This window comes from Scedosporium apiospermum, assembly GCF_000732125.1.
Source record: "Scedosporium apiospermum strain IHEM 14462 chromosome Unknown SEQ_SAPIO_0132, whole genome shotgun sequence".
In the NCBI taxonomy this organism is placed as follows: Eukaryota; Fungi; Ascomycota; class Sordariomycetes; order Microascales; family Microascaceae; genus Scedosporium; species Scedosporium apiospermum.
Genome location: NW_015971833.1, coordinates 245,261 through 269,906, shown reverse-complemented (window position 1 = coordinate 269,906; position 24,646 = coordinate 245,261). Strand labels below are relative to the sequence as shown.

Sequence of the window (24,646 nt, the reverse complement as noted above, 5' to 3'; positions counted from 1 at the left end):
CTACGAAGTACAATACTTGTATCCTCTTCCCCGGATTGAGAAAGTTTACTATTGCCAGTAACACGTTCCCCAACAGAGTAGCATTAATCTGAGAAAATAGCAGTCTTTTTGACACCTACCCGTCTGGTGGGTTAAGGGGTATGTACAAGCGGCGAGCGCGGGCTCCGGCACCTTGGAATGTGCGCCAAGTTTGCGATGTACCCTCGGATGATGCCACTAGTCCGATTTGCCCACACACCACCCATGTCAAAATAGGTTGGAAAAAGATTTAATTGTACTTCGTACGTTTCTCGTACTTCGTACTTCGTCTAAATAAAGAAGAACAAAAAAGAAAAAGAAAGAAAAAACTGATGTCAAAATTAAGATCGAAATTACGTCGAATAAAAGGTGCAAGGAGTAATTAGAGCCAATAATTGACGGATAATTATGACCTCCTATGCTACCATTCATGCTTATGCTACTCGTAGATTGGTTGAGTATTAACTCGGTTGTCTATGTATGTATGCACTCGACGAGAGCTCCGCAAGATGATGGCCAGCCTGACTGCTATAATTCCCAGCTTAGTTCCTGTACAGCTCCTCCTCTTTCTCGGCGGGGGCGTCGATGTGGTTGTTGAACTCCTTTTTGGGGTCGACTAAGAACACGGCACCTAATATGGAAGGCAACGGAGAACAAAAGGTTAGCCTCGCTGCCAGACACGAGAGAGATGGATCTGATAATGCTCCTTACCAACGGCTGCAACGACCGTAAACGCTCCCGCAGCCGTCCACACCCATCGGAAGGCGACGCTGTACGTTTGTAGAAGAGCTCCAGCTCCAGCCTGGATGATGGACGGTGAGACACCGGGGACAGCCATCAGGGCGGTGTTGTCCTGAGTCGAGAGGGCCGCTATAAACGATCCGAGAGAGGATTCGGGCAGACCAAGTGGAACTACAGCCGAGGCGATGTTAGGTCCCAGATGGTTGCTCAACTCGCCCGTAAGGATAGCATTATCTATTATTATTGCCACAGGCAGATACGCGTGCAAGGTTAGCCAACATAATATTTAGGGGAGAGAAAATAATAAAAGGAGTGATATCTTACAGATGGCGAGACCGACGGAACCGCCAAGCGACCGCATGCCGATCATCAATCCGCTGGTGATGGCGATAAGCTCGCGCGGGGTGGAAAGCTGCGCCACCGTAACTAGCGCGCAGAGACAGATACCAAGCCCGAGACCGAGGAAGACGGGGTAGCCCCAGACATTCCGAGAGCTGGTTGCGGACGGCGTAGCGGTGGCCATCAAGACGAAAAATATGATCATCGAGACGAAGGCGACAACGGTGGGCCAGCGTACGTTCTTGGTGGTGGAACAGTATAGACCTGCGAGGACGGCGCTTAGGCCGTAGACGATCATGTTGATGCCATAGCGCAGGCCGGTGCGCAGCGAGTCGGTTTCATAGAGGACGCTAACCTCGAAAGCGAAGTAGTTGTTGGCGGCGAAGAAGACGAGCCCCTCGACGAAGACGCACAGCAGCGCTAGCGGAAAGTTGCGGTTGCCGAACAAGCCGTGGTGGAGCATGCCATCGCGCTTGAACCAAGTCTCGTAGACGATCAAGCCAACTATCAGGGCTACGCCGATCGCGAAGGTGGCGGATGGGTGCGGGTCTGACCACGAGTACGGGTTTTGCGACCACGAAAGACCCATGCAAAAGAGCACGAGACCGGAGGAAAGCAAAAAGTAGCCGGCCCAGTCCAGCTTGGCTAGCTTCTCGGCGTTGCTAAAGTTGAGTTGATTGGGCGTCTTTGGGGGGTTGTACAGAATGGTGGTGAATGCGGTGGCGACGAAATAGATGGCCGTCGTCATGTACCAGTAGTTCCTGAAGCCCGAAACATTGTGGTTTCTGGTCATGGCGCCACCGACGAGGAGACCAACGAGACCGCCAAGGGCTGCCGACAGATTGGTCACGGCCTGCGCCCATGGGCGGTACCTTCGAGGCAGGACCTCAGACGCGACGGCATGGAGGAGCGGTTGGGCGCCGTACGAGATGCCCGTGACGGTGAAGCCAGCGATGGCCATACCGATGCTATTGGCGCGTGCCACCACTATGGACCCGATAACGCCGCATTGGGTGAGCAGGATCAGGAACCATCTGCGACCCCAGTAGTCGGCAGCCTGCGACACGATTGGTGATAGGACTACGGTCAGAATGGCGATGGTCGATGTCAGCCATACGCTCTCGGAGCTGCCCCCTATGGCGGCAATAATATTCTGTGTTTGCTGTATCGTATCCCACCACGCGTTAGTCCCGAGAAGAGTGCCCCCAAATCCGAGGATGTAGCAGTAACAGTAGTATATTGGGACAGTGATTATCACTTACAGCACCGGCGCCGACGACATTGACAAGCTGAGCGAAGTAGATGAAGCACACCGCAAAGACAGTCAGGAACGTCTTGGCGTGTAGATGGGGGACTGGCTCGTCATCGATCGAGTCGGTTGCCTGCTTGTTGTTTCCCTCATCGCTCGCGGATGATGTTATAGGCTTGGTCGCGTCTACAACTTTCTCCTCATCTGATCGAGGCATTCCAACAGATCCCATGTTGTCGATGGCCGAATGTGCAGCGTCAATGGTGATGGTGATATGTGAAGGACTATCTCCAGAGACAAACACACTACAGCAAGGTAACGAAGGAAGGAAAGTAAGCCAGACCAGCAAATTTGAACCTCTCAGTTGCTGCTAGGGTGGTAGTCAAGAGGCTGGTTGGACGCACAGTGGCTATCCTGTCCTCAGGCCATCCAGGCCTAGTCTAGGGACGATTAGAGTCGATGCACGAAGTACTGGTAGCTGATGCGTCCATGGTCGCCCGAATGATCCTGAGTAAATGTGCAATCTTAGGCTCCGTCAGGGGAGCCCCGGACGTTCTCCTCTTCGGACCCATCCCTGCAGGCGGTAATACTATGCACTTGTAGAATCCTGAAAGCATCCGCTTCTGTCAGTCCCAAGTTGCTAGCCAACGGGTCGCAACCGGTACCAACCCCAGGCAGGCGCAGAAAAGAAATAAAAGGTAGGTGGGGGCCGCGGCTGTTATGGAGACCAGCTCGATCCTACCCTACAACCCTGGTTTCCGCGTAAAAGCAAGATTTCTCCCCGTGCTTGAAGCCCCCTCTTCTTATCACCCTGGCAGTTGTGGCAGCGCCAAGCGATGACAGCCCCTGCTTCCTAGTTGGATCTAGACCACTGCCAGGGTATACACGTACACTACTTCTTCCCCTCCTTCCTCCGGCATACGTCCCCCGGGCCGAGCCCTCCAAACTTTGTTGATTTAGTCCCTTGGCGAGTACCACCCACTTCCCGACCCGTGCGAAGTAGTTTGTACAGTCTGCAACGTGGTTCGAGAAGGCCGTTCACCCACTGACGGCTTAATGCGCGTCCATGTGAAAGTATTCCTGCCTTCTTCGCATACGATTTCACCAACCAGGGCGTTATCCAGTGACAGCTTTAACTCGACCGGGGCGGTGGGGCTATTACTTAGCGTCCGCGACCTCCATGCATCAACTTCAAACGTCAGGTCGCAGCGGACGCCGGTGGCGTCAATAGTTCCCTCGACCTGCATTTGCCCCTGGAGCGATATTGGCTCACAGTCGCACTCAGCGAATCGCTTCACAGAGTGCTTCGTACTTACGCAACATGGCCAGGGGTTTCTAACCACTTCCCGGAATAAGCCCCCGAGCAATGTCGTATTTTGCAATATTTACCTTGGTACCACGAGAGGAACGGAGGATTCAGCCATCTCTGTAGCTTGTCAGTCCACGTCCACTTCCAGAGAGAAATTTTTGTTGGTCTGTCAAGGGTTGGGAATACCATGCTTTGAGCATTACAATACCTGATTGGGTCTCCGTATTCTCTGTTTATATCACCAACTTTAACAGAAGTAGCAATACCCTTGACATACCTTGAGAAGTTGTGATCTCTCTGATGAACGGTTAACAAAGAATACCCTGATGGGGGTGCATAAGTAGTTACAAGAAGGAAGTAGGTATGGTTGGACGAGGTGAATTCGCAACACCCGTTTTGGCTCCTACACCCAGTCCGAAATTTCGTCCCCTCTTTCTCCGTTTCGCGGTCTCGGAATCCTTCCACGCATCCACACACACTTTCCTTCACCTAATCATTGTTGCCACTGTACTAACGAAACAAGCAAACCTACATCGCGGCAACACACACCCATGGCGTTGAATATCTTGATAGCCGGCGGAGGTATCGCAGGCTTTTCGGCGGCGATTGCACTGCGCCGCGCCGGTCACGCCGTTCGGGTTTACGAACGGTCTTCTCTGAACAACGAAGTCGGGGCCGCCATCCACGTTCCCCCGAATGCATCACGGGCCCTCTTGGCCTGGGGCTTGGACCCTGTGGGCGCAAAGTTCGTCACGACCAAGTCGAGCTACCGCGCCTACGCAAAGACTTTGGAGCGATTCCACGAGGGCACGACTGAAGCTGAGATTCCTATCCAGTGCGGTGCCCCTTGGTATTTGGCACACCGTGTCGATCTTCATGAAGAGCTCAAACGGCTGGCAACCGAGCCCGACGGACAAGGTAGCCCTGTTACCGTGCTCCTAAAGTCCGAGGTGGTGAAATATGTCAGTGAAAGAAGTAGCACAAGAAATAAAAAAAGAATTAAATATAAAATAAAGAACCAGTCGATTAACAGCTAACTTGTTGGAATTGGATTTTAGAATCCTGATGAACCTTCGATAACACTCGCAAATGGCGACAATATAAAGGGCGATATCGTCATCGCGGCAGATGGCGTCCATACCGTCGCCGTTGAGGCGGTATTGGGAAGACCGAACCCCCCAGAGCCGTCCAAGGACATGTACAACTTCTGCTACCGGTTCCTCATCCCGGTCTCAGATGTCGAGTCGGACCCCTCAACCAGGTTCTTCAACGAAGGAGACGACGGTCGTATGAAATTCTTCGTCGGCGATTTGAAGAGGATAGTGTCCTACCCTTGCCGGAAGTGAGTCCTGCTCTGCCTCCCTCTTCACCCTCGGAGCGGGGGGATCCCATAAGAACGTACTGACGTAGACCCAGCAACGAGGTACACAATTTTGTCGCCATATTCCACCAGGAAGATGTGGAAATGATGAAGAAAGAGGGTTGGTGATGCAGGCTCACGCGTACATAGCCGGGCTGTACGTGCATATGGTTCTAATGTTGACCTCTTTGTAGACTGGCAAGCTTCAGTGGACAAGTCGAAGCTTCTGGAGAGATATTCAGACGTCCACCCTGACCTTTTTGCCGTCATTAGGTAGGCAAGACACCACCAGCCTTCATCTTTCTTCAACCCTCTTCTCTTGCGCGCTGCAGGCATCTTACCGGTTTTTTACAGCAAGGCAACTGAAGTGAAGCAGTGGGCGCTTCTGTTCCGGCAGCCGATCCCTAGCTGGACGAAGGGTAATTTGGCGCTGGCCGGCGACGCGGCACATCCTATGCTTCCTCGTGAGTACTCGTTGATAAAGTCGTTTCCGGACACGATCTAACCTCGCGCAGATCAGGGGCAAGGTGGTGCTCAAGGCATTGAAGATGGGGTCGTTCTTGGCATGGTTCTCGTGGGCGCCAGCCGTGAGAACGTGGCCGAGAGGCTGAAGCTCTACGAGAAGATCAGAAAGAACAGAGCTAGCCTCATGCAGATTTTCAGCAATGCTGGACAGGACGAGCCTGAGTTGATCCGGAAAGACGCATCTAGATTTATGCCCATCGAAAAGGTCCCAAGTAAGTCGAGGCCAGAAAGACGGATAAACCCGAACATGGCATTGCGCTCTTTACTAATGCCAATTCAAGCAAACCCCGAAGAATATTTCAATCACAATTTCGGATACGATGTGGTCCAGGACACTCTCAACCATCTGAAAGATCTCGACCCATCGTTCGAACTACCTGAGATGTTCTTTCAAAAGAAGCCGGGAAGGGGCATGTACCCTTAGGTCCATTCTTCAAGTAGTCTCGCTTCTTCAGAGTTTTGGCAGGGCCGTTTAGTTGCTGTGCGTAACGCGAGTATTTCCGAATTCGATGGCGAACATGGACGGAATGCCCGCCAGTGAGAACGGCCACACGCACGCTGGGGCACTCCCGAACGGCTGGGATATTTGCAAATGTGGCCACGAAGCAGAAACCTGTATATTCATGGGTACGTGTCTACCGTTTGGGACATGGCCGTGGCGGTCCAGATTCTGGCGCTGCAGTTGCATGTGCACTCCTGTAATTAAGATAGGGGAGGCATGGGTGAGCGTTTGTTATAATAAATCTTTTTAAAATGTGAGATTTGGGCCAAGATCCGGGATGACCTGCTTGACCATCCTACAGCTAGAGTTTCTAGTCGCTGCCTACGACCATATTATGCTGATCGAGTGTGCCGACTACGAAAAGTGGAAAACTAGAGACACCGCCAAGCCCAAAACGACAGACAAAAACGGAAGGCGGATGCTAATATCGATATCTATGATACCGTCCAGTGGGAGCGTTTTAGTGGAGTTAGCCTAGAAAGGGCCGGACATTAAGACGCGATGTCTCCATGGGTTGAATACCATTGCGTTATTGGGATCGTCATCACATCCAGAACTACAAATGGGGCTCCAAGGGCGCCAAGTACTGTAAGGTTCTTTGCTTGGCCGCCCATGCTGTTCATGACTGGGTCAAGGCAGTAACTAAGCTGTGCTAGATAATACTGTAACGGTTGAAGTATCCTGGCTCACGTAATGTTCGGTTCTCTGTAAACACCATCAACTAAATAGACTTGATTAGCCTCAAGGTATAGCCGCATGAAGGGCCTTTCGTCAACCTAAGACATCCTGACGAAGAACCCCTACCCTTTAAATCCTTAACCATGGTCGATCTTCTGATGGCTCTATCGATGTTGAATTGGAGCTGAGAGTAGCCTGTCGACTGGCAGCGAGCCTACTGGCTATCACAAACGGGAAAGAAGGGGGCAGCCGTTCTGACGGAGGAGCGCCTATATCTTTCTCCTCTTTCCTCCTCGTATCTACCTTATATCGGGATCGTTGCCAGAAGAAGTTTGGGGACATGTGTGACCATGACAAATTCGCATCAGCAGGCCGAAACATGAGCTCTCTGGCTCTCTTCTTGCTCTCTCCTCAAAAACTTCACCATGCTGGTTGGCACATCTTAGTTGAGTTGTGGTGTGCGAGATCCGCTTCCCGTCAAATAAATGGCTGTTCCGTGTCAGCCAGTATCATTAAAGGCCAGTTCCAGTCCTGCAAGAGCTCGTCCGGCAGCTGGAACAGTGGAGATAAATTGTCAATGACGTCTCCATCAACGTTGGCAGCCGGAAGCTCTCCAGGGTCGGCTTCCTGCGTGGTGGCCGAGGTTGGAATCTCTCTTCGGGATGCCATATACACGTCGATTCTCTCAACAAGCTCCCTCAGATGTTTCCCCGCTCCTGTGCGTCTTCGAAGGAACGCTTCCAGGCTTTCAAGGAGCGAGGCCATGGAGAGGAGAATACCACGGACCCGTTGATAGGATGTTTCAGAGAGGGGGCCTTCCATGACCGAGCCGAGAATATTGCCGATACTGGCAATATGGTAGATAAGTGGGGTGCTGATAGCCCGCTGGAATGACTTGGGCACATGGTGAAAGATGGTCAGGATGTCTTCGGCAACGGCGCACTTCTTTTCCATGTCGGCATCTATTTCGAGAGAAAATAGGACCATGCGGAGCAGTGCAAGTGTCGCTTGGATATTAGCAGCTTGAAAGCCGTAGATGTCTGTGCTTATATTCCCCGTGGCCGGTCGGAGTTCCTTAAATATCGATGGCAGAGATAGGTAGAGGCCATCGACCCTTTCAAGAATATTCCCATTGCCTGAACCTACGATTCCAGCAGGGGAGCTTCCACTAATACCATCTCGAACACAAAATAGGTTAAACTTGGAATTCCGCGTGCGTAATCGGGTTAGAGCGTGCTCTAGGATTCGATACAGGTCTGTAGTAAAGTTCCAACCGACAATCCAGTCAGAGTCTCCAGTCTGGGGAGTGCTGGAGATACCTTGGGGATAGTCCACGTGAGCGTGAGCTTCTTGGAAATGGAAGCACCCTCCCCAAACAGTAGACAAGTAAATGTCAAGCGTGTATATGGACCAGTACTGCACCCGAGAAAAGCGTGAGTCAACAAAAAGAGCTCCATACAATAGGGAGATTACCTACCAATCGCCTCATTTCCTCCATAGCCAGGGCAGAAAGGCCCTCGGGCCAATGTGTCTCATCATGCCACTGTCGAATAGCCATGATTGTGAAGTAAGTACCAATATACTTGCGCATTTGGTCAATCTTCCCATCCTGGATACTCGTCAAAGCTAGCAACGCGGCACCGCGCACGTAGTTGAAGTCATGGGCATCGATAGGATCGCTGGGAAGAGCTTCCTCCGCCGCCGCAAAGAAATCTTCAGAAGGAAGAACGAGCAGATCGGGGGAGTGGCGACCGGGGGAGACGAGGGCACCATCCCTCACACGGGAGGATGCGAGGGCGCACGCGGCCATGACCGAGCAGAAAAAGGCGCGATTACGTGTGTGTTCGCCGGCGGCCACGGCTAATTCGAGGGATTCTCGATCGAATAAGGGAAATCTAGAAACCTGAGTTAGGGTTGAAAAGGATAAAAGGGTTCACGGATAGAGTTACAATAACTAACATTGGATACACTGTTTCGAAATATACACTCAAGACGGGCGCCAGCAAAGGTGTTGATGCCCTCGCAAAGGACTTCCACCCACGACCTAATGAAAGGGTGTTGTCTGCACCGTTCCACACACCACCGAAGCTTCCACGACGGGACTGGACGGGTGGGATGGCGGCAGGGGTTGGCCTGGGCACATCATTGTTGGTAGATGGGAGGCTAGAATGGTTGGCGGTGCTGGGTTGCTGGTGGTGTCCAGGCCAAACATGGGAGCTCCTCGATAAGCCAAGACGTGAAACTGATTGGCCAGCCAAGGTACGGCCGCGTCTTAATGGTCGCTCATAGACGCAGGCCAGGTCGAAATCTACGCAGTTTTGACACCTATCAGGCTCCCGATCGCTCGGCCGGCACTTTATCCTACGCTTGTGGCAGTAGTCACCTGCAAGGCAAGGCGGAATAGTTAGCACTATGGACCAGGCCACTACATAAGGCGGGAGAAGAATGGACAGGGTGGAACGCGACATGCAGGTGAGCGGGGAAGGGGAAGGGGATGCCGGATGAGCAACATTTTAAGTGGCTACACGGTACCGAGCGGGTCGGGAGTCAGGAACAGATGTGGGGGATACATACAAGCCCGGGAGGCTCGGAGACGACGGGGGCGGGAACCGGACATGGGGCAGCGGACAAGGGTACTTCGCCGGCGTCACCTCCAATCGTGGCCCGGCCGGACTCTGAAGATGGACAAGTCTGATGTTTGCCAGCAATATCGAGTCATTCCATTTTCCAGGGTGTCCGCTGTTGGCGAGGAGCCGAGAAGCAACCCAAATGAAACAGTCACTCGACTAAACTAGGGCAGAATGAGGGATAGCGTTATGAGATATTTTTCCTGAGTATTTCCGGTCTCGGCAGACCCGCAACATCGCTAGGTTCGCGGGAATCGCGGCCCAGCAGTCTGCTCCTCAGTTCCCACACCCATTCACTTCGAAGGCTTCCATATTCGCTCTGTCTGTCATGGGGCTGGCCAATTTCCAATTCGGGAAGAATGGGCTAGATTTGAGAAATCATATCCGAAAGCTAACTCTCCGAACCCTAACTTGTAAGCCTAAAAAATGACCACAGATGACGAGGCAGAATATTATAGGGCATGGGTAATACTCCCCTCTAGGAGATGGATGGAAATGGGTAAAATTGCCAACGCTGCAAGTTAGAGGATGTCCCTGCCGAGTGTCGACACAAGTTGATGAAGTTCTACTAGATTCGAGTGATGACGGACGGAATGGACATCGTACTTCACCACCCATTTTTTGTCACCCTCATCGAACATATAGATATATTAAATCGGGCGCATGTAGTTAACTAACCCACTGTAGCTGGACTCCGCCGAGCTTCCGAATGCGTGAACATCGCATCAGGTCATTTCATCAAACAATTAACCTCCTTCGGAAGAATTGACACGCGAAGACAGGCTAGAGAAGAAAATCAGTCAACATCGAGAGAGACCTATCAAGACAGGGAAAAAAGAAAAGAAGGAAAAGAAAAAAAAACATACAACACCAGGGATTCGCTGGTCGTCACCGACCCAACTACTAGTCTGGCGCTTCGCAGCTTGTGTATAGGGGAGCGGACGGGACCCTCAATATTCTGCGAGCTATGGTCGTATGTATTAGTGTGAGTTCTGGATCTGCTCTATTAAGGCTAGGGAAAACAGCGACCAAGATTTTGAAGGTTTTAGCATTGGCTCTTGAGGTGTGTGCAACATCACCCTTCCTGGGCAGATTACCGCAAAACGCCCGGAATATATATCGAGATTGAAATCATGAGCCTAAGTAACTAGGAGCTTGGAGGAGGGGAAAAATGGGGAAAAAACAAAATAAGATATCTGAGCGAGTTATTTCCACCTTCGTATGAAGGACTTCCGCAGGACCCTCTTAGCCGCCAGTGTCTGGAATGAGCTTACAAGCCTTTCTGCCTTACATATTGGGCACGAAAAGTAACAGCGATTTGGGCGATGTCAGACGGCACCGTCGTGGTCATGTCTTTGACCTGCACGACGTCAACCCACACTGCATTTTTACGCGACGGGCCCAAGGATTCTGAGCATATGGGGCGCCTTAGCCGTGGATGTTTGCGTTGCCGGCAGCGCCGTGTTCGCTGCGATGAGGGACGGCCATCCTGTCGCCGCTGCATCCACCGTAACGAGGTCTGTGAGGGGTATCGCGACGAATCGTCCCTCATCTTCCGCCATGAGACGGCCAAGGTGGTCGAGCATTGGGAAGCAACAAACACGACGGCGGTCACTCTTTCAAGTTCGCCGGATTCCTCGCATCCTTCAGTTCGGAAGCGCAGCAAATCTGTCGGTGAGAGCCGGGCTCCTCGAGGGGAGCTGTCTTCCATCATGAAGCCAAGCGCGAACCACCATCCTCCTCTAGGTCTTGGGGAAGCTTCAGAAATTAAGCTAAGGAATTGCCATCCCTGGCTAAAAGGGCGGCTACCGGTGCGATTCCAACCGCCAGTGGAAGAGCAGTGCGTAGAACAATTCATGGAAAAGTATATCATCTACCCTCGTAATCAGGCGCCCTCTCCTGGTTTCCTTGAGCATCTGCCTTCCATGTTTAAGGAGGTCAATGTTGAGGGCCGATGTGCTTTACGCTGGGCAGTCCTGGCTGCGGCGTATGCAGACGTGTCGAGAGATCAAGACGGCAATGCAGTTGCGTGCAAGGCACTGCAATGTTATGGGAGGGCACTCAGCGCCTTAGGAGAGTCGCTCTCGGCACCGGGTAAAGTGCCAGATGATTACGATCTCATGACGGTGGTTGTGCTAGATATTTTCGAGGTCAGTGTCTACGATTCGAGATACTTCCATGACTCGTTCACACTGATACATTCTTCAGACATTATATGCACCCGAAGATATCAGAAAAGGATCCCACGTACAAGGAATGGTTCAGATACTGCGTTTGCGGGGCAGTGATTTATTCTACAGCTCTCGCGGGTGGAGTCTATTTCGGCTTGCACATCACAGAATCGTAAGAACTCAAACTTTCCTATTTACCTGTCACCTCGTACTAACATCGTGAAGCAAAAGCAACGTCTAGCGTTTAATCTACCGCAAACCGATGAGACATCAGACTGGCTCGGTCAGTTAAATGATAGCGAGGCTTATGTCCGCCTTGAAAAGAATACCCACGACATTAGTGAGACGTGCAAGCGTGCGAGGTCCTTGCTGGCGCTTGTCAGTGCAGGAGGGCTGCCAACATCAATCCTTGTGGACATGATCAAGGAATTGCATTCCTTGGACCAGGCAGCCGTGAGTTGGCGGCAGACATCTCAGTGGTCTTTCACCACCTTGGAGGTTTCGGAACGACAGGATCTTTCGCCGGCTGCACGGGGTATTACGGATAGGATCCAGCTTCACTCGGATGTGTGGATGGCCTACGAGTGGAACTACCATAGGACAGCGCGTATCATCTTCCTTCAGCAACTCCTTCAATGCTCAAAAGCCGCTCTAGAGACCCTAGACTTAGCCGAGGTCGAAAAGCAGACGCTAAATAATACAGTGACCGAGTGTATTTTAACGATTCAATGGTTAGCCGACGAGTTCCTGGCAACCGTTCCTCAGTCTTTTGGCGATGTCAATCACATAGGTCAACCCCATGATGGCAAAGACGGCCCGCCTCGTTGCCGCGCCATTGGGGGATACTTGCTTCTCTGGCCAACTCGTACCGCCAAGGATGAAAAGTCTGCTACAAGTATGGAACAAAAGGAACGCGCGCAGAGGGTGTTTGAAAGGATTCGCGAATATACTGGAATGAAAGACCTTCTAGGCGACAAGAGCGCTATCTGAGAGAGTGAGAGAGAGAGAGAGAAATACGCAGAAGTAATTGTTCAAACATTGAAACGTGCATATCTGGGTCCAGAAGACAAGATCGGAAATGAACGGTTCTGCGCAGATCATCCTATCCTATCTTCTCGGTGCAATTTCATCCAGCTTCGTGCCGTCCGCCAGCTTAACCTTCTCCGCACCAACCGTTACAAACCCGATCCGGCATGTCTCATCCGTCCTGTTAATCCACTGATGATTCACACCGCCCTGGACGATGAACTCGCCTGCTTTGACCGTCTTCTCCTCACCGCTATCTAGTTTTATGACGATCTCGCCGCTGATCACGATGGCGTAGTCCAGACTCAGCGTCCGGTGCATAGGGACGGTGAAGTTGGGTGCGATGTTGCTGATGCAGAAGGTGATGCCATTAGGCGGGCAACGGGGTATCGTGTTCGGGTAGTTCTGCGCACGCTCGGTGTTGTTGACTGGTACCATGTTGCGCCTGTCGAATACCGCGAAGGACGAGCCTGTTGGGCCCATGGGGTGGAACAGTGGTACTTCGCTGTCAGAGGCGAAGATGGCTGTTCCAGCTGCGTTGTGTGTCGTGACAACTACACGCGGGTTGGAATTGGGTGAGGGCATGGCGAGAGTGGTAGGAACGACAGTGTTAGGGGTGTTGGAAGGCATTCAAGAAGCCGGGCGTAAAGACTTAATAAGGCAGTGGTAGAAGTGCTTGAAGAGGATGATGATGACTTTCTGTGAGAGTTGTTAGTTTTCCTGAGTGGAAATCATCATCTCTCCATCGAGAATTTAATCACCCTTATATACACGAAAACTGAATCTATGCAATAAGAAATCCGCAGCTCGCGCAACCTACCGAAAGGAGATTTCATGGCGAAGGTCGCGGTGTCATCTGAATCGGGAAACTTGGACGAAGCATCGGGGTGGGGGCTTCTCAAATCCCAATCCAGTCAGACACGGCATGCCAGTCCTGCGTGTCAGAGTCTCGCGCCACTAACTAAAAATGGAAACTTGCACGATGTTGTATTGCAGACTGTCAATGGTTTCGGTCTTGGGGCGGAGCGTCATAACTACCAATGTCCACTCTATCCCGTTCGGTCTCAACATAAATGGACTGGTCTCGAAGCACTCCGTTAACGGCTCCGGTTCAGACGCATCTGGACGCTCCAAAAACTCTCCTACCATACCTTGCTATGTAGGCCTTGAGTCGTCAGAGTCATTCTTCGAAATTCCACTGAGCACTGTCCAGGTGCTTCGACAGTGTTTATCATCTTATGCCGTTGGTGAGTAGCTCCTTGAAGGCAGATACAATGTAGTTTGAGGGCATGATGGGAATATCCAGTAAACTGCATTGGTGCAACATAACTTAAACTCTATTTTTACCTGTTTAATATCATCCTGTCAATCTCAAACTATACGCTCGTGGTGACATCTTCTAAGATCTAGAAGAAGGCAGACCAGATTCTAAGCGCCTTTCTTTCCTTTCCCCTAAGCACCGCTGAAGACCAAGAGGCTTTGAATGCTGATTCCACCAAACCCTCGCTGGCGTAGCAATTCCCGGCCACGGTGAGCAGGGAACTCGGCTACGACCATGACGCTGATATCTGCGGCACGGACGCCGGCCTTTTTGAGGAGCTCCAGAACCCCGCACAGAGTCTCCCCTGTAGAAAGGACATCGTCCACCACGACCACCGAATCACCCCCATGGAGCAAATCCTGCTCGATCTCGATCCGCTTCTCTCCCGCACCGTTTAATGTCAAGGATGAGATATACGACGGTGATTTTCCGACAGAAATGGTGGGTGGGGGGAGCTTGCCGGCTTCGCGAATTATCGCCAAGGGCACACCGACTTTCAGGGACAACGCGGACGCATAGACAAGGCCGCCAGTCTCGGGACATGGTATTGCGCTGACTTTGGCCCAGTTACCGATGAAATGCTTTTGCAGGAGAGACGTGCATAGGTCCAACCCGCCCGGCTGCTGGGAGATGCCGAGTACGTGGCGGAACTCGACGCCTTGGCGTGGGAAGTCGGATACGCGGCGCGCCATGTTGGCAAGTTGCTGCAGGTCTTCGTGGCAGAAGGGAAGCAGATGGTGTTCAGCGAATTTTTTGGCTGCTTCATTTCCGGTCGTATCGTTATTGAAGACGAGGCTGGGACGGTAGTCAAAATCGGTTGAGTCCGTCTTGCCATTGTTGCTCTCCTTGTTGCCATCATCTCCGTGGACACCGCCGCTGGGGCATCCTCGGCGAACCCGCAGTGTACCTTCGCTTGCTTGGACGCGAACCTCGAGTAACCTGAAGGCCGGCACTGAAGGCGACAAGGTTGCGATCGGTGCCTCGTCCCTCATCCCAGTGATGAACAGAACATCCACATCTTCGGCGCTAGACACAACCTTCAAAAAGTGCTCCTCGGGCAGCCGAGGTCGCTGTTTCACCTGGTTCTGGAAAAATGTTGTCAATGCTGGCCGGTGCTGCTCCTTGTAGGCGCGATCCCAAATCAGACGGTTGAAGTCGGCGCCAGTGGCCGCTGCGTATTCTCGCTTGGCCACATCGCTAATTCTGACTGAACGTGCCGCGAGGTTGTGGTTGGTAAACTCGGAGACCCAGATATCGGCAGAGTAGTCCTTGCCAACGCCGCTATCCCCCGTAACGAGAACGATGAGTTTGTGTTCCGTCGCCCTTTTTGTCAGCGGGCAGGCATAAGCCAGCACATTGCACGGATCCAAGCTTTGTTTAAGATAGGAAAGCCGTGGCAAATTGGGTCCGAAAGCCTTGGTCGCCAGCACAGTGTCCCTCGGGTCGGGCCCAAGATCGGCGCCGTAAGCCCCGGTACTTAAGGGTAACAACTTCGCGACAACATCGTAAACCCACTGGACAGCGGCGCGTGCGGTTTCGGTACCATCTCTGTCGCGGGGCCAGACGCCAGTTATCACACAGGCAAACTCCCAATCTCGACAGCCAAAGGCAGTGGCATCGGCTACAACGTCGCCGATGGCTCCGCCACCATGTAGGAGGTGGAGGTAACAGAGCGGTGAAGGGCGAGACTCGACGGCTGCCACCAATCGATCCGCGACGCCAACCCCTCCGATGTTCTTCAGGAATAAACATCGCTTAAACGAGGAGGTTTTACCGCCAGCATGACCGCCGTGCATTCCGGACACATACATCTCGGCCTCGAATACACCGATACTGTCCACAATCTTAGAGTCGTGTTCTGGACCCAAAATTGCGGCGTCTATAGACGTGGGAGCTGCGAAGGTCTGGTTGGTCGTGGACGATTCGAACATGGTCACGCCAAGCTGCAGCTGGCCAGCCTCCCAGTATAGATACGCATCTGCAGAACAGTTGCGAGGGAGCCTCCGAGCGAAGCGTTCGGAAAAGTCGCGAAGCTTGAGCCGCGCCTCGAGGTGTCCACTCAATGGGACAACCCAATTTCGAGTCAAATAAGACGGAACCGGGTAGGCCCTGAAAGTGACGCTAATCACGATGCCGAAGTTGGTGCCGGCTCCTTTCATCGCCCAGAGGAAATCTTCTTCGTTTTCTGGGCGAAAGGAGCCGGCCGGCTGGTATTGGCTTGGTACTTGGCCAATGCAGAGGACCTGGCCGGACTTTACGCTGACCATAACAGCGCCAACGACGGCATCACAAGCGAGTCCATGTTGCCTAGCGAGATGGCCGATACCGCCTTGCAAATACAGTCCGGCGCCGACACTTGGGCGAGCCCCCAAAGGCACCGTCAAGTTAGCCTCCATGGCCTTGCGGATGATATCCCCAGTTTTGCAGCCGGCCTCAGCAACGACCCAAGCAGCAGAATCTCCTCCGTCTACCTCATCTGCTGTGAGAATATGTACTTTGTCAAAGACTTCCATGTCGATCGCGGTCACGTTGGGCCAGAGGCAGTGGCCGCTGTGACCCCCGCCAATGACAGTCAGGCCAAACCCGTGCTTCAGAGCCCACTGAACGCACTGCTGGACATGTCCGATCTCTGAGGGTCGAATAATCGAGGCGGGGCGGTGGAGGCGAGCCTCCCGGTTTTTAATCGCCCTGTCTCCGTTCGCGAATGGAACCCGCGCTGCCAGCTTCGGCAACGCAGTCGCATCTCGCGTGAACGCGACCATGATGTCGGGCGAGCTGAAAAAGAGACGGTCTGGGTTGGCTTCCTCGCGGCGGCCCAAGGTGCGGCACACCTTGCGCCACTTGGCTCGGATAGCGTTGCCCTCGTCCTCATCCTGCACGGAGAACCCCGCGATGAAAGGAGCAAAACTGTCCAGTACGTCATCTTGATCTCGCACGCGAAGAACTCCGGTAGGGAAAGAAGCTGTTCGATGGCAGACCAAGCCCTCGAGGTTTAGGGTCCCACCACGATGGAAAACCACCACTATCCCGCCTTGTGGCTGTTCAACAAGCATTTCCAACGCGCGTTCGATGAACTTGCGTTTGGGCTTCATACCGTACATGCTGTGGCAGAAGAGGATGACGTTGTACTTTTCATCATCATCACTTAAACATGCGTTGGAACCGCTGTTGTCCAGATCGAAGGGAGTTCGACGGATGTTGGGGGGGATTTCAAGACAAGGCAGTGGGGATTCCGTTTCGGAGGTAGAAGAGAACGATTCTTCCAATCTCGTCGCAAACAAGCCATTAGGCTCGAACGCAGTGTATCTCTTGACTTTTTGTCTCAGGTGATGAGGTAAATGTCCAAGTACACTCTTGGGACCAGGTCCGATTTCGAGTGCGGAGATTTGCGACTTGAGAAGAAGGGCAAACAGCCCAGAGAGCTGAGATGTGATGAAGCCTTCGTACACGGAACCCCGCACCAAGATGTCAAAGCCAGCGCTATATTGCATATCAGACAAGGGCTGCTGGATGGATGGCCCTGTCGCTGTGACGATCTGCCTGAGGGCACACTTGAGGGAGTCTAGGGTGGCCATTTTAGTTCGGCGTGAAAGAGCGAGAGAGAGGGAGCATTGCGTTTGGTGTAGCGACAATGCTTATGTAGATGGCCGGGCATGGGAATGGAGTTGGCCTGCTGCATATCGGCACCGCGTATCTGATTTGCTGTTGGTGGGTAGAAGCATCGAGGAGTCGTTGCCCCCAGGGAAAAAGCAAAGTTGCAGCAAACAGCGGTTAGTGACCTTTCCGATATTTCTGTAATAATTACGCAATAATAGAGGGCATCTCTTCTACAGTTTCGATAGCAACCCAGCGTTCTTCAAATCTAGCCACCTTCACGTCGATGGACCTGACAAGACTATCGGGCCGGCACTGAAAGATATGTAAAGTCGGCTGGAGTTACTGGAATGCTCCTAACATTCAAATTTGGTGGTATGAAACCCTAGGATGGATTTCCTTTTCAATCGATCGCGAGAAGAAATACGAGGTTGTTATTTTCCGTTCGGGGGGAGAACACCCCTCCCAAGCCGGGAGCCAAGACGGGAGGGCTGTGGAATACGACTAGTTGTACGACGTAGTCAATCTCGCATCACCAATACGCGAGACGTGCAGTAGTTTTCTTGTCTTGAGTACCTTCCACCTAAGTCTCCTCCTGCCACAATATGTCCATCATCTCGTTCACCCCATTAGGACTCTCCCTATCCTGCATATGATCCAGTGCGCTGGTCGCAGAATTCCCTCAAGCGGCTGGATCAGTGCAGCTCCGTAACATGGCTTCATGTCGATAAACCCCTGTCAAATTCTGCCACTACACACGACCGTCACACAGAGCTAGTCTCATGGTCAACGTGTACATGCATTTGGTATGGCTGGATACCACCGGCTGTGACATGAGATTGTGCTTTAATTTCTCATCCGTGTCCCTTGAAAACCGCGGCGTGTCTTCGGCGACGATGGTAGCGGACGGTACAGTGATATCCAATAAATCCTGTATGTATTTGCTTTTACAATCGCACACACCGTCTCCTCCGCTCTCTCCTCCTGCTACAAGAACGTTGAAGCTATGGTCGAGCAGTCGCTTTGGCTAGCCACTCCTGAATCCCTTTCGCTGCCACGTGCGGCACATTCTTATATCTCTCCGCATTGTACGTTTCCTCTACGGCCCGCGCGAGACGCTGGGCCTTAGCAATCATGATCCTCTTAGCGCCAGCCCAATGTACCTGTTCCACAAACGCATCTGCCTCGCTAGCCAGCTCCCGCCTCTTCTTCCGAATAGCAGGATCATCGGCCCTCTCCGCCTTGCAGAGCGCGCAATCCCTGCATTCGAAGCCCCAAGTGTCCATCAAGGCCGCCCGCCTCGCGTCGTAATCGCTCGATAAGTGGTAGCTATGGAAGATTTCCTGGCCGGCGGCGATGGGTTTAGTGGCGCGGATGATCATTAGGTCGCCGACGAATTCCCTCGTAGCGTTGGGGAGGCAGGAGTGATTGATGTAAGCGGCCCAGACCCAGAGACCGGTGCTCACGCCTCCCGGGCCGTTGGCAGCGCCATATAGACCACTGCCTAGACTGAAAGCATTGCGAGACACGATATCGTGTGCTCGGAAAGCATCGACGACTGGGCCATCTTCAGTCTCAAGCACACATTTGCTGTGGCCTCGATAATCCCCGTAGAGATCCATCACCCTTTCGACCTGGGAAGGATTGTTGAGAAGCTTTTGCACGAGCATTCGAGTCAGACCGACGGGTGACAGCCTGATTCTGTCATCGCGCACGTCGTATGTCATTGCTGATAAAGCTTCGCTTTCATGACCCCAAGCCACGCAGAAGGCTTTCTCACACAGGACTATGTCTCCGGGAGCGATATCATGGGTTGCAAACAGCCCACGGCCCCGACCGGGGCTATCCTTGACCTCGGTGTTGCGCGTGAAAGTCGCAGCGTCAGCGCCGGGACGACTCCGAGAGAGGCCCGCCCTGATCTTGTCCAGGTTATATACCCCAGTCTCTTGCTCGTGGATACGCATGGCAACCCTTCGCAGATTGACACTTGCATTTTTCTCATCCGGAGTGAGCTTCAACTGCGCCTCAAAGAGGCCCTTGGCCTCTTGGTACTCGCCGAGGTTGTACGCGGCAGTACCGGCGCGGGAGTAGGCCTTGCTGTCGAGTTCTCTGGACTTCTCGTCATCTCCTCCAATAAGGGACGCTTTTGCGTCGGCCTTTGCTTCGTCCAGTCGGTTCAGGAGGAGGTTGACGAGAGCTCGGTTGCGGGAAATGTCCCGGGCGAGGTCGGGATTTCTTTCGGACACGAGAAGTTGCTTGGCGATCTTCAGACCTTGGGTGTATTTTGCATGGGACAGGCCCAAATCCTGTTTTCTGAGCGCAGCGTTGCCCTCATCTTTGCATGTTATTGCCAACTTCTCAGCAGCGGATGCTTCCGTATCCGCCTCTTCGCTATGGCCGTTCACTTGGTTGGGAACTATTCCGTCCCTACAAACGATCAGATCCGATGGATGGTCGATGCGAAGAGTGGCTTGGCCCTGATCAGACAGAGTGAAGTAAGGTTCCTTGATGAGGAAAGTCGACGATGATTCAAGCACCTCCTTGCCGTCTTTCATCTTGTGTAGGTATATCTCCAGGCGCTCCGTTTCCTCACCCTCTACGTCCTGTACAACGGTCCATGACCTGGCCGCGTGCGTGACCACCAGACTCACCCTCTTTATGGTGAGCCGACGACCACGGTGATGGGTATCCATCTGGAGATCCGCGAGTTTCATTGGCCGGAGTTCTCGCAGCGGGACGATACTAGGGGCGTACACCTGCCCTACGCCAAGGGCCGGCAGTTTATCGCCCTGAGGTTTCCCCGCCAGTCCACCCATGATGCTCATCTCTGCCAAGAGAGACGCTCCATTGGCCTCGCTGATGGCACCTTGCGCATCTTCGGGTGGCTCGCGCGCATGGCCCGCAAGCTCCGAACATCTCTTCAGTCTATCCTTGACGGTGTTCCTGATGCGCTCTGCCTCCTGTTTGGTGAAAAAGACTGTGTTTCCATCGGTCCGAGATGCCATTGTCCTGCGCGAAGTTCTTTATGTTCTGACCGTGATGCATCACGAGTCAAGCCAGTACAGCGCTTGTTTTCTGACGTTCCGTGTCGGGGTTGGTGCTTTCAGTCTGAAGAGAGTGAAGAAACGCAGTTTTACCAGACCAAAGCCAAATCTGGTGGGGGAGGGAGACTGGACGGTAAGCGGGACATCGAAACCCTCCCCCCAGGACGCTTACGTCAAGCTTCCCGAGTCATCTTCATCTCGAGGGCTGACTTGCAGAATAGGGCTAAGTTTCCCATTTACACCCCTTGATTGGGCGTGTTTGTGTCAATCATATTCATCACGTGATGGTACGCGATCCGGATACGGCTGCGTTCCGGCCGGTTGAGAAACGCCGGCGGAAACGCTACGGAGGCCAAGACCGACGTAACCGCAGAAAAGCCCTTAGCGGCACTGAAAAATCTTCGTTCTTGGCGAAACATGAGGGCTCCAGTTGCCGGTTACTATCGAAGGACCCCTCCCTCCCGAAGAGTTTCCCCCAACACATCTGTATGATTCTACCAGCTGCGGTAACAATGTCATGGTGGCGCTGCTGAAGGAGGGCGGGGTGACCGGTGCATCTCCGAAAAGTTTTGGTTCTTCTCCGTCCGGATGATGCAGACGGCATTCTCGAAGCTGCCATGATTCATATCGGAGTCCACCAGCTAGGAACGCCACCTTCGGGGGGCACGATTATTACTGAGATGGTAAAAAAATTGAACCTCTTTTGGAGGAAATCCAGCCCCGGTCCACCGAGTATCCTCATAGTGACTTCCGAGTCTCAGAATACATTGAGTCTTGCTGATTTTTACATTACATGTAATTTTGTCCACCTGGACTGGATTAATAATCCCGCCCCGTGAGCGGTGAGATGGCGAGAAAAGAGGTGTGCTTTGATCGCAAACTCAGCTTCAAACATCTCAAACTTGAACAAGGACTACTACTCACTACTCCCGGATTAAAGTCAAGTTAGAAGTCTTTTCCTATGCCGATGCCTTCGCTTGACACCCCGCAAACACGCAGCGGCGCCAAGGCAAAGCGATGCCAGCAATGCATCACACGCAAGAAGAAATGTGATCTGACAGCACCCAAGTGCGGTCGTTGCAATCGGTATTAATAAATGCCCTTCATAAGATCCACAACAACGGATACTTACTCTAGAAAAGGGTCGGGTTAAAGTGCAGTTTCGAGCTATTGCCATCAATAAACGAAAGGCAGGCACCACGGAGTACGTTGGCGGCTGTCCGGCCCCAAGATCGCCGGTTCACCGCGCAGTCCGTGTTCCATTTCGATGGCCGATCCATTATAACCTTTGCACGCTCTGCGGTCGACAATTTAGCCGATAGCATTGGGCCATACCTTGAAGGATTCAACAAATGGCTTCCAGTCGTTGACGCCTCAGACTTAGAAGCACGTTGTCGAAATGCCGACCCTTCCGGAGATGAGACACTTCCCACTTTGGTACTGGCCTGCGTTCTTTTATCTCGAGTTTCAACACTGAATCCAGATGACATCGATACGCACGGAATTCATCAACTTTATTTGATGCTGACAACCTCACATACATCTCTTCTCTCTCGAGGAGAAGTTACAAGCCTATGCCTCCTCCAGTCCAAGATCTTATTGGCCTTATACGAGCATTTGCAGGATAATCGTATAGCCGTTCTTGGAACATTGGCATCAGCTGCTGCCATGGCAGAAGATATGGGCCTTTTTCGTTGGCATTGCCGGACAAAGCCGGAGGCGATATCTATTGATACAGCAGAATACAGAGTAGTCTGTTGTCTCTATGTGTTGGAAAGGTAAAGATAACAACCCCTCGAGTCTCGACCTGTGTCAGGCTGAGCTGATCTCTAACTATATTCGGATATTTAGGATCATTCGCGCAGCCTATCATGAAAATGGAAATGAGAAGACACCCGTCGGCTTGTCTTGTCCAAGACCCTGCCTTAATCGAATGCTATCCGACGAGAAAGGGGGACTGACGAGACTAGTTTCTGCCAAGTGCGCGGAGTGTGATGACGACAACCAGGCTACTCCGGTTTCTCTGAACTCGGGCTATCCGTCTTTGCTGGTCCGCTTGGTCCAAGCCGCATTGCTTCTCGAGATAGCCATGGAGAAATCTCCCCGGTCTTCGAAGACAGAAACGCCCAGGGATCAACCTCTTCTGGAGACAGAAATCAGTAAGCTGGCTTCTGATTTACATGCCGACCGCTGTCGAGGGGCCCAGGTAAACTGTTCTGTCCTAGGACTTTGCGTGAGGTAGGGTCAGCTTCCATACGACTTCGAATGCTAAGGACTAAAAGATGCTAAACGGACCATCCAGCTGCATCCTGATCTTGCATAGCTGCCCTAACTCGGTTGATGCCCCCGTCAACTGGGATCATGTCGCCGCAGGGTTGAGGATGGTGTTCGACAGACTCAATATTGTGCCGGCCTTCCAGTACGAATTCTCGAGGATCATCTCTCTGTGGGAGCTTCATTGCTTTTACCTTGCCGCAAGGACGTACCGAGAGTCGAGAGAGAATCTCGAGCAGCTTATCGACAGCGAAATTGCACATCACGGCTTAGGAGTAATAATGACGACACTTCAAGACTACAGCGTCTGCTGGAAAACTGCAGGTAATAGGCGCAAACAAAAGGGGATATTCAAGTAACTGATCATTGACGTATACTTCTGTAGGCAATCTACTCATGAAGCTTCAATAGAGAGCTTGTTCTGTTCGGTACTACACTCGCTATTTAGGATTGAAAATCAATCCACGATATGATACTCCATCCGCCACATAATTAAATACCACATTTAGACCCCCGCCGATATCAACTCAAGTCTCCACCGAGCGCAGCAACTCGCGACACCCCGCCAGAACCTCTTCGCTCTTCTTCCCCCAGAATTCGAAAGTCTCAACGCTGATCGCCCCGGACAGAGCTTGGAATAGCGCCGGGCTCGTATTATCCTTTTTCTCGTCGCGCCCGGGAAATTCGAGCCTTGGGCTCACATCGACAACCCTCATGCGGCTCCCCGCTCCGAGAATCTGACGTAGCTGCGAGCTTGCCTGAACGCCGCCGAAGATTCCGTAGGTCACGATCATGACTGGCTTTCCAGTCCATGCATGGAAGAGGAAGTCGATGGCATTTTTCAATGCGCCAGGTACACCGGACAGGTACTCGGGAGAGGTGAGGATGTAAGCGTCGTACTTGGAAATCTCTTGGTTCCAGGCCCTGGCCGCTGGATTGGTGAATTGGTTCAAGTCTCGCACCATCATGGGATGAGTAGGCTCATCAAAAGGAGGAAGGGGAAACGATGCGATATCGACAGTGGCAACTTCGAAATTTTGGAGGGATTGGTCCGATTTGATGAGGTCCAGGACCCATTTAGCAATGGAGGGTCCGACGCGGTTCGGCCTCGTGGACCCCGAAATGATGGCAAGCTTCTTAATATGCGACATGATGGAGAGGGTATGCGAAACACTTGGATGAGCTGAGGATTAAGATAATATGAATTGCGAGGAGGATTGATATTTCCACTGCTTCCTTTTATATTTGGCATCCTCCTATCCTCCGATACTCCCGGTGGGAGCTGATGTGCACTATTACTTCGTCGTCCTGCAAAGTCGCATGTCGGGTCGCACATCGCATCAAAGACGCAGTCATCGCATTCGGGTGGTCGCCGCATGCACGGTCGCATGCATGGTCGCAGTGGGCCTTCACTAGTGGCAGTCAGGCAACCAAGAGCCCGATGAAGGCTAGCGCCAGATGAGAGGGGCCCAAAGGCGCGAAGCTCAACGACGACACACCCACCAAACAGCGATGATCCAAAAGGTGCTTCTACAAAGCGGACCGAAGACAAAGTTCCCCAATGCAGGCGAGAGGTTGAACAGCCCAATCCCGCTCCATTCCGAATTAGCTCTCTCGCTTCGCCGTCGGGTAGTGGCCCCCTTTGCAAGTAGGATCGGTTTTAATCTTGGTATTGGGGCTGGTCGACACGTGTCTGTCTCTGGCTACTTCCTCGCAAGAACTTCTTCCCATGACACAGGAATGGCTACTCGTATGACTAGCGAAGAAGGGGATTGGTTCTTCTCCTGGTCGCACAACAAAGTCGTTAATCTGGCCGAATCTAGCACTACTCCACTCCACATGTCACGGGCTGACCGCTTTCCGGACCC

The 24,646-nt window shown here is 52.5% G+C and overlaps 4 protein-coding genes and 4 pseudogenes across 4 annotated transcripts; 2 read left to right on the top strand and 6 right to left on the bottom strand.

Annotated features, from left to right (window-relative positions):
• Positions 1-560: 560 nt before the first annotated feature.
• Positions 561-2,579, bottom strand: SAPIO_CDS8831 (Siderophore iron transporter; the record flags this gene model as incomplete). Its single annotated transcript, XM_016790376.1, has 4 exons — positions 561-649; positions 730-993; positions 1,084-2,260; positions 2,361-2,579. The coding sequence occupies 4 exons, from the start codon at positions 2,577-2,579 to the stop codon at positions 561-563; spliced, it is 1,749 nt and encodes a 582-aa protein (XP_016639679.1).
• Positions 2,580-4,207: 1,628 nt separating this feature from the next.
• Positions 4,208-5,965, top strand: SAPIO_CDS8830 (uncharacterized protein; the record flags this gene model as incomplete). Its single annotated transcript, XM_016790375.1, has 7 exons — positions 4,208-4,618; positions 4,715-4,998; positions 5,073-5,137; positions 5,211-5,289; positions 5,371-5,480; positions 5,532-5,753; positions 5,823-5,965. The coding sequence occupies 7 exons, from the start codon at positions 4,208-4,210 to the stop codon at positions 5,963-5,965; spliced, it is 1,314 nt and encodes a 437-aa protein (XP_016639678.1).
• A 1,233-nt stretch (positions 5,966-7,198) lies between these two features.
• On the bottom strand, positions 7,199-9,338 carry SAPIO_CDS8829 (uncharacterized protein; the record flags this gene model as incomplete). The annotated part of the gene is made up of 5 exons (XM_016790374.1): positions 7,199-8,137; positions 8,199-8,616; positions 8,681-9,029; positions 9,087-9,104; positions 9,296-9,338. The coding sequence occupies 5 exons, from the start codon at positions 9,336-9,338 to the stop codon at positions 7,199-7,201; spliced, it is 1,767 nt and encodes a 588-aa protein (XP_016639677.1).
• Positions 9,339-11,060: 1,722 nt separating this feature from the next.
• Positions 11,061-12,509, top strand: SAPIO_CDS8828 (uncharacterized protein; the record flags this gene model as incomplete). Its single annotated transcript, XM_016790373.1, has 2 exons — positions 11,061-11,498; positions 11,745-12,509. The coding sequence occupies 2 exons, from the start codon at positions 11,061-11,063 to the stop codon at positions 12,507-12,509; spliced, it is 1,203 nt and encodes a 400-aa protein (XP_016639676.1).
• A 117-nt stretch (positions 12,510-12,626) lies between these two features.
• On the bottom strand, positions 12,627-13,130 carry SAPIO_CDS8827 (annotated as a pseudogene; the record flags this gene model as incomplete).
• An 867-nt stretch (positions 13,131-13,997) lies between these two features.
• SAPIO_CDS8826 lies at positions 13,998-17,441 on the bottom strand (annotated as a pseudogene; the record flags this gene model as incomplete).
• A 1,023-nt stretch (positions 17,442-18,464) lies between these two features.
• On the bottom strand, positions 18,465-20,465 carry SAPIO_CDS8825 (annotated as a pseudogene; the record flags this gene model as incomplete).
• A 2,840-nt stretch (positions 20,466-23,305) lies between these two features.
• On the bottom strand, positions 23,306-23,929 carry SAPIO_CDS8824 (annotated as a pseudogene; the record flags this gene model as incomplete).
• Between the last annotated feature and the right edge of the window lie 717 nt (positions 23,930-24,646).